The sequence below is a fragment of the Monomorium pharaonis genome, chromosome 2 (assembly GCF_013373865.1).
Source record: "Monomorium pharaonis isolate MP-MQ-018 chromosome 2, ASM1337386v2, whole genome shotgun sequence".
NCBI lineage: Eukaryota > Metazoa > Arthropoda > Insecta > Hymenoptera > Formicidae > Monomorium > Monomorium pharaonis.
In genome coordinates, this window is record NC_050468.1 from 11,219,530 (window position 1) to 11,231,589 (window position 12,060).

Sequence of the window (12,060 nt, forward strand, 5' to 3'; positions counted from 1 at the left end):
GTGTACCAATGTGAGAATGCTGCGTGTCTGAAAAAAATAATTGTCAGGAAACATATTAGCAAGAAATAAAGGACGTACATACTATTGAGCTGACAAATAAGTATTTTAATACAAATAAATTACAAATATTACAAATAAATATTTTAATACAAATATAAATATTTTACTACAAAAACTTGGCGCCGCTAAACCGTATAATTTGTTTTAATACAAAATCGCTTTCTTACAAACTATAATTTATCTATTAAAATAATACGTATAACATTATACATCCACGCATAAGAGAAAGAGAGAGAAAGAAAAAAAATGAATGTAGGCGCGCATAAAAGCACACACACACACACACACACACACACACACACATTCAGATGCACGCACGCAAGAAAAAGAAAGAGAGCTGGCAAATTATTTGATTTAGCGGCGCCAAGTTTTTGTAGTAAACATTTATTTGTATTAAAATATTTATTTGTAATATTTGTAATTTATTTGTATTAAAATACTTATTTGTCAGCTCAATATTATGCCCTTTATTTCTTACTAATATGTTTCCTGACAATTGTTTTTTAGAGGCAGCATTCTCACATCGGCACACAGCAGCCAAAAGCTTTATACGAAAGGATCGATGATATTTATAGTTTAATCTTGTATTTAAAATTTTCATAAAATTCTTAAATTAATAATTAAATAACCTTTGTAGTTAACAAAATTGTATCTAAAGACAAACTTATGACAATCTGAAAGCCATATCAGACTAGAGATTCAGATTGAGATTGAATTGGAATTTGATCATTCAAAACAAAGTTAAAGAATATTTCCCACATAGCACGAAATATTATAGCAATATCGCAGAAAAATTGCAATATATCAACAATATTACATATTGCAGTAAAATATTACAGAAATATTATTGGCATATTACACGTTTATAAATAACATGAAAATATTAGGTTATATTGTAACGATATTACATTTTAAGTAGCAGTACGTTAAACTTGATATCACTCATATTAAATTAAGTGAGGGTTTATAATAAGTATTAGTATGCTTTAAGCCGTAAGAAATTGATAAATCGCAGACAAAAATGACAAAAATAATTGATTGTGATTGATTAATTTCTTACGGCTTAGTTGAAAGCTTACTCTAGCTATTTTTAAACTCAACCTAATGTTAAAATGTTATTAATCAGTACGTTTACACGTTATATTATAAATTAACTATAAATACAAAATTAAACATAGTTTAGAAATGTGACTTCAGAAGCAAAAAAATCACACTGTAAAATCCATGCTATTTTTAAATAAAAGATATCTGGATGAAAAAACACTTTGACAGTTTCAACACTTGTAAAATACTGTAAAAACTAAATTTTTTTCTTGATAATTAACGAATTAATAGTTGTAAACGAATGACTAGATTCTAATACTATACATTCATTTCTTTGTTGTTTATTTACTCAATGAAACAGTTGTTAAAATATTTTATAAATGTGTTAAAACTATGTAGTAAAAATATTTTTTTATTTAGATGTTTTTATTTGAAAATGTATAGAATTTTTAATGTAAATTTCTCGTCTTTGAAGTTATTTTTTTTATAAATGTCGAATGAGTATCTAGAACACTAAGGTCCATATTCTGAACTCACATTTATCGCTAAATGTACGTCTAAATGTGCCAATCAGTTAATAAGATGTCATTTTATATTAGGCTGATGTAAAAGTTTATTTAGCGATAAATGTGAGCTCAGAATACGGACCTAAATTTCGCAATATTACAAAAATACTACGTAAATATTATAGTAATACATTCGTGATATATCACCATTATATTACTGTGATCCATTTCGGCGAACATTTTAATATTGTAGTAATATTTCTGTAATATTTCTGCAATATTTATACCATATTTTACTGTAATATTGTAATGGGAGAACAATATTTCTGTGATATTACCGTAATATTCCGTACTATGTGGGACATTATCGACCCCGATCAAATTTGACGGGCACTTTAGCATCCCCTTAATAAAAAAAAAAAAACACAAGTATTTTACGAAGGTGGTTTGAAAAGTCCGTGCAGAGAGATGACTACTGGTGTGTATCAAAATTATTTTTTTAGTTAGTAGCATTTCTTGGAAGAACACACACCAAAGGTTTGTTTTTTATTCCTGCACACTGCTGCACTAGTGCGACAAGTTGGAATGAGAAAAAATATATTTGTTTTATTCTAACTTATTGCACCAGTGCAGCAGTGCAGGAATAAAAAACAGACCTCAAGTTTCAGCCAGATCGGACTATTTCTTTGTGCGTCCGTTTGAATTGAGGAAGTCGAGTGATTTTCAAAAAATGGACGAAAAAGAATTTCGTGTGTTGATTAAACTGCATTATTTTATGAAAGGCAAATCGTCTCAGGAGACTAAAGAGAAGCTTGATAAACATTATGGCGATTCTGCACCTTCAATTAGAACAGTTTATAAGTGGTTTCAAAATTTTCGGAGTGGTCGTATAGGCACAAAAGTGACGCTAAACGTTCTGGATGCCCTGTTGAGGTCACTACTCCAGAAATCGTTGATAAAATCCATGATATGGTGATGGATGACAAAAGAGTGAAGGTGCGTGAGATTGCCAGTTCTGTGGGCATCTCGAATGAACGGGTATATAATAATTTGCACCAACATTTGAGTATGAAAAAGCTATCTGCAAGATAAGTGCCGCGATTGCTCACTATTGACCAAAAACGAAATCGTGTGAGGTGTTGCAGCGGAATCCACAGGACTTTAAGCGTCGTTTCATCACTGTAGATGAAACATGGATACACCACTACACGCCTGAGATCAAAAAACAATTTAAACAATGGATTGCCAAAGGGGAATCTGCGATGCCTTGCCGAAGGGGAAAACCAAAAAAGGCGAAGACCGTTCCTTCGGCCGGGATGGTTATGGCGACTGTCTTTCGAGATTCGCAAGGAATAATTTTCATTGACTATATGGAAAAGAGTAAAACTATTACAGCATATTATTTATCGTTATTGGACCGGTTGAAAACTGAGCTGCAAAAAAAACGTTCACGATTAGCCCACAAAAAAGTCCTTTTCCATCACGACAAGGCACCAGCTCACGCCTCAGCAGTTGTGGCCGCAAAATTGATGGAAATAGGATTCCAACTCGTTTCACATCCCCCCTATTCTCCAGACTTGGCTCCCTCGGATTACTACTTGTTCCCCAATATGAAAAAATGGCTGGCGGGAAAAAGATTTTATTCCAACGAGGAGGTGATTGCAGAAACGAATGCCTATTTTACTTGGACAAATTCTATTATTTGGAAGTGATCAACAAATTAGAACAGCGTTGGACGAAGTGTATAAGTCTAAAAGGAGACTATGTTGAAAAATAAAAAAGGTTTATCTCCATAAATTAAGTAGTTTTCATTTTTGCACTGACTTTTTAAACCGCCCTCGTAAAAGATATGTTTAATAAAATATTTTTTTTTAAGACGGTAGGAAAGTTTTCTTATTTTTATCCTTTCCCTCATTCCTTCTAAATATCTCTTCTAAATATTGAATTTCTAAATAATAATTTGTTGATACTGTTATATATTTATCTCATATGTTTATTTCAATGAAGAAAATAACGACACAGTAGATAACGACACATGAAGAAAATAACACACAGTAAACAAACCTTGAGAGAAACTGTCCAAGGGCGACATTTCAAGTACAACATAATACTCAAACGCTGAGTAGAACCTCGCTCAAACGTAGATATCGCAGTCTAGTGTTAATTGTGAAAACGTTTTAAGTGTTTCAACATATCAATTGCTATTCAAGGATTAGCAATATGTCACGATCATTTACACTTAATCAAAATAAGAGTCGCAAACGTGTTACAATAGCAACTTTGCACGCAAGCACACCAAACAAATGCAATATATCCCCAAACCAGTGCAATATAACCTTATCTGAGATCAGCTCTTTCTCAAGTGAAGAAAAAGATAGGAGAGTTTTATTGATGCAAAGTAAGAAATTATTATACAATTATATTTTTTTGTAAGCTTACGTATTATAAATAAATATTTTTTAATAAGAATAAAATCTTTAGATCTTATATTTTAGTTAATACTACTCTATTTAACATATTTTTTTAATTAATTACTTTTTTAGCTATTATATAACAAACGATATAATTATAATCATATTTTATGTTAACTAAAAAAGAAAATAGAAGTTTTCAAAGAAATATCTCCAATCATTAAGGATTAAAATAAACCCTTATAAAAATATAATATTAAGCCAGTATTAATTAATCAGTAATTATTATTTATTCTGAGTATTAAAAACACGATTTTAATTCTTAAAGTAAGTATTAATTACTGGCCGATTTAATACTTCCCAGTACATTTATCTACTTACATTTTTATAAGGAAATTTGGTAAAATATAGTTATTGCAAAATATGTACATATACCATTAAATTAATCTATTTTAATTTATCAATCTATTTAGATTTGACACAAAAGCACAAAAAACTTACGAAGGAAAAGAAAAGAATAAACTTGAAACGGATATTGAAAGATTCTGACAATGAATGGAAAATTAAACAGAAAGAGTTAATCAACGAATCTTTAAATGGTTTGTATTAATTATAATTAAAAGCAAATATAAAATTTGTTAAAAAAACATTACCGCTTCCAAATCGTAAACATTAAAGTACAATAAACTGTAATATATTATTTAATTATAAAACTAATATATATTTTTATATGTTATATTTCATATTAACAGAGAAGAAAAAGAAAAACTTGGAAAATGAGGAAAAAGCTGTTAAAAAAAGGCGAATAGTGACTCAAGTAAAAGACATAGATAATGAGTGGGAAACCGAATCTGAAAAGCCCATAAATGAACTCTCAATCGATTCACAAAAATCTATTTTGATAGACAATTATTGCGTAAAACTATTTGAAAATCCGTGTACACCGGAGAAAACTCGAGAGGCGCCAAAGGCGTATGAAGAAATTCTGCCCGAATCACCAATTTTATCCTCCAGAAGAAGAACATATGTCATTTCAAAAAAGAATAACATTATACTGCAAAATGAATCTCTTCCGGTGAATTTATTACCGATAGAAGTACCGAATCCAGAACAGACAAATGAAGATGAAATAATAGTCGGTATGTGTCTTGTGTAAAATAGAATTTTTACCAGAAAATAAGATTTTGTCTGTTACGTAATCGATAACTGTCTAATAATTCTTTTTAAGTTCTAGATTAATTTTTGTTCAATAATCCTTGCATTATTTTTTTATTATAGTTAATTAATTTTTTAATTGTTTATTTTACTTATTATTCTTACACATACTTTATTTGTATGCCTGTATTAATTAATTTGTGCAAAATATTGCAATTATAATTAAAATTATAATTTTTAATTTTATATTTGATATTCTTTTCTATTTTGTCTATTAAAAAAATATATATATAACTATATAAATAAAAAATTTTTATTTTAGACAATGCAGAAACAAATGTTCCATCACAGAAGTCGAAAGAGAGTCGAAAACAATATGAAAACTTGAGTTCTTCTATATGCTCCCCAGCAACGATTGTTATGCGTCGGAATCCGACCGATAAGTTATATCCTGGGAAGACATTTCGATTTCAATATTTTACCGCATCATCTTTTGACCGGACACCAAACAAGTTCGACTTTAAGCGAAAACTTCCTAAGGTTCCTAGGAAGAAAAAAAATATTTCGATTTCTCCAGGGATGTCATGCATTTCTAAATACTGGGACAAAACTTTACAAAAATGGATAGAAAGACGGTATGGAAATGATTCTAGTGAAGGTTCTAAAAATGATAAACACAAAACAAAGACTAAACAAAGAAATAAGAAAAAACAGAAGAGGAAAATGATAGCGTTTCGACCTACATTTAAACAAAAATGTAATGATACATCCGATGACAATTCTTTTCAAGATCTCGAAAATGGCACGACAAAGGCTATTAAAAAAACCACGAAACCACAGAAGAAAAAAAAATTTCTATCTACACAGAAACAAAGATATGATGTACATGATGTATATGGTACATCAGATGTAGAGTTCGAAACTGGTGGTCAAGATGGTAAACGAATATCTTTTCGTGAATTTTGTCAGAGACAAAAGATAGATAAAAACATATCTTCCATGTAGAAAGATTAAACGTACATTTTTGTAGTTATTTATATACTTAAGTATATTGCAAATTTATATTTTTCTTATAAATCCTTATCAATCTTATATTTTTCTTGTAAATTAAGATTTATTTTGTTGCAAGTTTAGATTAGCTAAGATATCTATAATTATTTATAATTATCCATATTTCTGGATTATTAAGGGGATCTGGGAGTGACAGAGTTACCGACATTTTCTTGAGAATTTGGATTTTTGAATTGGAATAACAGAATGCAAAATGTTTTTACAGGATTAAAGTACGCACAAAATTGAAGGGGGCGACGTACGATTTGTTCTGATAAATAAATAAAAATTGTAATTTATTAGTCACCTAACGACAATATTTGCTTTATACGAAAAGGTATAATAAAATAATCGCGTCGACCTCCCTAGAAAAATCCCTCTCAGGAATAATATCGTGCAATTAGAAATAAGATTAGAAACCTAAAAAAAAAAAAGATTCGCATTCCGTAAATTGGAAAATAAAAAAACGAAAATTTAGGTTACGTACACGTAAAAAGTCGATAAGTAGAGTAATATGAGAAAAATGTTTTTCGTTCTCAATATAAAATTTAATTTATAGATATTATCAATAGATATATAGAGATTAATATTAATATATGTACTTTAATTCTGGAAAAGAATTTTTTAATCTGTACAAGAAATACATATGAAATCTCATTAATAATGTGGATGAATGACTCTACATTATCGATCTCGATCAAATTTCAAAGGCACTCCAGGACTCCCTTAAAGATATATTGAGTAAATAAAATAAAATGTTTTAATATGTGTGTGGATATGTTATAAATAAAATGTAAGTGATATATTAGTTATATTTATAAGTAAATGTATATTAACACATATATACTATTTCTCTATGTATAATTATTTATATTAAATGTATGTTAAAATGTTATTGTACTTTTCTTTCTTCTTTACTAAATTTTATAGATTATATACATTAATCATTGATATTTATTAATAAACATAAAAATTCACAAAATGAATTATTTATTACTTTATAATATTTTACGTGCATAGGAATGTACATTCTGCTATTCATATTTATCATAAATGTGAAAGAGCAATTACAACAATGCGTAGCTTTTGATGTAAAAATTGCTAGCGATAATAGAGATTTACGCGGAATATAGTTAAATCTGGTAAAAGATACGAAAAGTGAAAGCTATCTTTGTAAACAAAGTCAAAGCGTCTTTGTAATCAAGAATTAAATATTAAAATATTTTAATCAGGCTTATAATATATGATATAGCTTATTTGGTAGGTAAATTGATACAATAAATATAATGTTAATTATAATTTTATATTATTACATTTGCACCCGACGCGTGCGTGATAAAAAGTTATTTTAATAATTTTGTCAACATTATTTTTACAGGAATTATTCTCATTCACTCCCAGCAAACACAGAACATAGCAGCAACATTGCGGCAATGTTATAACATTGTAGCAACATCACAGCAATATTACAACATGTTCTGTGTTTGCTGGGCTGGTATGTCATACTTGTGACAAATTTATTGAATCTCTTTTTTGAAAATTAAAGAGTAATATGAAAATCAAAGAGAAAGGTTTAATTATTAAAGAGATAAACTTAATAAAGAGGAAAAAGACGATAAGAAATATTCACATAGTCAGGAATACCCTTGTATATATACTTATATTAAATCACTTTTTTCCATAAAAAATATATATCTAAAAATTCTTAGTGCGTAAAATTCAAACTTTAGTGTTTGCAAACACTCAATAGTCATTGCTTTTATTTCTAACAACAATTATACCAATTATAAATACTTGAAACTATTTTAGAACAATTATTATTGATTATTTAATATAATATAATTTTGAACAGATATTTTAAATTACTTTTTTCTCTAAGGGATTGCATATACACAATAAATTTTATTAAATATCAAAGTATATAACAAAAATTATAAATGACATATATATGTTGACATGTATTAAATATCTCAATATTAAAAAGCTTGCTTATACATGTGTGGATTGAGAAGTTATGACAGAAACACATAAATATACGGTTTAAATGACTTTGTTTCTGATTGTGAGCTGTCTTTTATAATAAATAATTCGTACGAGATAAACTAAGTTGACCTAAAATTTTATTATATTCTGCGCGATGAATATTGCTAACTACAAACTTCAATATTTGCGAATAATATGTGATATATAATTGTTATTATTATTATTTAGCATCTTTAATAAAGAATTTTACGTTTCCTTTAAAATAAATTTCTCAATTATTCTCTTCAATTCCCAATATTTACAATCATTTTTATTAACACATCAAGGCGACGCAATTTAAAATTAGTAAGTCTTATCGTCGAAGAGATAAGCGACGCTCGAGCGAATCTTGTGTTTCAAAATTTGCTATATTGTTTGCCGGTATGCTTAATAAATAATTAATTCAAAATTATTGACATGTTTAAAATTTTACACAAAATTTTAATATTTTAGTAAAGAAAAATTGTCTAACTCAAGGTTTTCTAATCGTAATTATTAGTTATAAACTTAATTACAAACTTTCTATATATATATTTAGGTGCAATTACAGTTAATATTTATTTAAGATAACATAGCAAATTATTAATAACAATTTTTTTTAATTTATTAATATAACTAATTATACAAAATTAAAAACATTGACAAATTATAATCGCGTATATGTAATAACATTATTATTCTACATAAAACAAGCTTAAAATAAAAAAAATTTACAAATTTAATATACTACTTTGTTATTATTTATTATCATATTTATTATCTTTACGATTAATTGTATCTTCAAATATTGTAAGATAAATAATTATAATATATAATTATCATATTCGAAGAGAATGTGTAATTTTGCGAAGTAACATACGGTTCATTTATTTGTGACAAGCCTACTGTTTGTTCAGTTTCACAATTTTGACGCCAAGAAGATCGTTTATTCAATTTGCAATAAGTAATCTCGCATATGATATAATTTCCACCAACTTATGTTTGCACTTCTGTCCGACAAATATAAAATTAATAACGGTTAATGATTCGCGATCCAATGTCTTTGATAAACTGTAATACGAATTGGTTAATGCTTGACGTTAATTTAACAATTTCTGTCCTGTCGGTCTTACAAAAATTAAAATATTGTTTTTTACTTGTAAATTTGCAAGGCAATATTTTTTTTTTGCTGAGTTCACAAACAAAGTTTATAAAGTCCATTAAACAATCGAAATCGCTTAGTTAAAGAAACTTGCATCATACCTCAGCATATTTTCAATGTTCCTTATCTAATCGAGTCCATTCGATAATTGAATCTGATGGTCCGTATTCTATCAGTACAACTTTTACCCTGCACTCGTACAGACCTCTCCTTCTGGTGATTTCACAAATCAAGTTCTCGTGCTTGTTCGTGTTTTACTCAATATGGAGGAACAAATTGCAAATCCATTTGAGAATGACAGTACGATTCCGGATGATGTACAAGAAAAATTAGCGAAGGTCTTTGAAAGATATCAACAGTTAAGCGATGAAGAAAAAAAAGACTTCCAAAAGGGCGCCTTTGACGTATTGACAAAAACTTTGCAAAAGTTACCTAAGAACACGATTTTGCCAACGTGGCTCGCATCATACCAGTCATTTATTCTATTCATTTTCGCAGTATCAATTGTGGGATTTCTACTCGGTATAGTATTTTTTGCAATTGCATATTTAAACTTTTAAATAATAAAATATAATGCCATAACGACGATAGATTTTATTATAAGTGTAAAAAGTAATAGCAAAAATTAAGTAGTTAATATTACGTAATTATATAAAATATATATTTAATACATCTTTAGATTACACCGTCATTTTACATATGGCAATTTTGAAAAATAGAAATTTTTTCATAATAATAATTTATTAAACTTTATATTTCTTCTTATTTCTTATTTTTTGCAATAATGTAATAATAATTATTTAAATAATTGTTTTCGCAGCTATTGTAGCTCGCAGATTGTATCAACGTACAAAAGAACGAGAATTACGTCAAGAAGAAAAAAGAAGGCTCAAACAACAAAAAGCAGAGAAGAAACAAAAGAAAAAAGAGAAGAAAACGTAACATATGATCAATTATATTTAACATCTTAATAAAAAAAACTTATTGATAAATAGGCAAATGGATTTTTGTAAGAAATTCGAAACACATGTTTTAAAATATATAAACTTTTCCTTTAATAATTTAAGGAAAAAGAAACGTAATAAGAATTGGCATTAAAAAATATTTATTATGCCATTTCATAGACTTAAACATTTGTATGAGGTATACAACAAAATTAACATAAACCGGCATACATTTTTATTCTGGCAAAATATCAACATATTTTCCATCGTTAAATTATAACAAAAAAAATAAACTGTATGTTATGAAATAACATATGTTTAAACTTATTTATACGGTATAATTACGGTATAATATTAAACTTTTCTTAATAGTTAAAATGATAGATACATAGATAGTATAATAATTATTTAATGTATTTTCTGTCACGTTATAAAACGTGTTATTATTTCATATTCCTTATATGAAAACGCATAATCACATTTCTTAATAAAATTTTAATATTGTTATTTAACAGGCATTAGTTATCATATAATAAGCTGCATTGATGTTTGCGTAAAATTATTATTGTAATATATAAAGAATCTATATACAATTTTATGTCTAAACTTTATATTTCATAAAAAGTTTAAAACTCTATAATCTCAAAAATATTAGTATAAAAATCCCATTTTTCTTCCCATATTATAACATTTACGTTAGAAAAATAATGTCTTTTTTGTAAAATTTCTATATATATATATATATATATCTACTTTATTTCAAATATTTTCTTATAAAATAAATGACTATTGTTATTGGCACGTTATTAATAAGGCTAAAATTAATTTTAAAAAATTTAACCGTTTAAATGTAACTCTTATAATAAATTTTATTAATTCTTTACGATAACAACGTCACTTTATTTTACTTTCAATAACAATATTGACAATATTGAAAGTTTATCAGAGTAAAAGAACCTATACCTAGTTTAAACAAAAATTGTTAAATCAACAAAAACAGTAACAATTATATATAAAATAAAAATTTTATATCTATTTTTAGCGTGGCACATATATAGAAAACTGTTGTTTTCATAAATTGTGTTGTACTGAAAAACGATATGTAAATTGATCTTTTCGTTATGTATCTTTTTCTATTAATCTCTTTCTCTTTCTATTCCCTACAGGATCTTTGCTGAGTATATATATTATATATAATCATACTAAATACTTTTCCAAATTTGTAATTATACGTCTACAATATGGCAATCGAAAACTTGTATGTCCAAATCTTTGCACATTCATTCAAAAATAAAGAAATAAAAAATATTATAAATAAAAAAAAACCCGATTATTCAAACAGTACAATTCTTCTGTACAAAATTTAATATTTATACTTCTCGTTCTTGTCTTGCCGGAATAACATAATTCAAGTACTTATAAACAGGGTTGTGTAGTAACTAGTTAAATAGTTGAAAGTTATTAATAAAGTTAAAAAGTTAATAACTTTAAATTTAATTTAGTTAATTTTAAATAATTTAATTTTTAACTTTAACTAATTATTTTTTAAACGTATAAATTTTGACTTTTTAACTTTTTTCCTAAATTAAAAATTTTATCTGGGCGAACGAAAAAAATTATAAGATAATAATTTATTCCTGCATAAAAACAATATTTTTTGTTATTTTATATAATTAATATTATAATTTAATTTACAAATAAAATATTAAATATATTTGATGATTGAT

At 26.8% G+C, this 12,060-nt stretch overlaps 2 protein-coding genes across 2 annotated transcripts; both read left to right on the forward strand.

The window, feature by feature from the left end:
- The first annotated feature begins 3,678 nt into the window (after nt 1-3,678).
- Nucleotides 3,679-6,660, forward strand: LOC105835719 (transcriptional regulator ATRX homolog). The gene is made up of 4 exons (XM_012679227.3): nt 3,679-4,008; nt 4,495-4,620; nt 4,774-5,160; nt 5,499-6,660. Exons 1-4 carry the CDS (start codon nt 3,831-3,833, stop codon nt 6,179-6,181), a joined length of 1,374 nt encoding a protein of 457 aa, XP_012534681.1. The 5' UTR covers nt 3,679-3,830; the 3' UTR covers nt 6,182-6,660.
- A 2,386-nt stretch (nt 6,661-9,046) lies between these two features.
- LOC105835720 lies at nt 9,047-10,351 on the forward strand. The gene is made up of 2 exons (XM_012679228.3): nt 9,047-9,911; nt 10,210-10,351. The coding sequence occupies exons 1-2, from the start codon at nt 9,653-9,655 to the stop codon at nt 10,329-10,331; spliced, it is 381 nt and encodes a 126-aa protein (XP_012534682.2). The 5' UTR covers nt 9,047-9,652; the 3' UTR covers nt 10,332-10,351.
- The last annotated feature ends 1,709 nt before the right edge of the window (nt 10,352-12,060 follow it).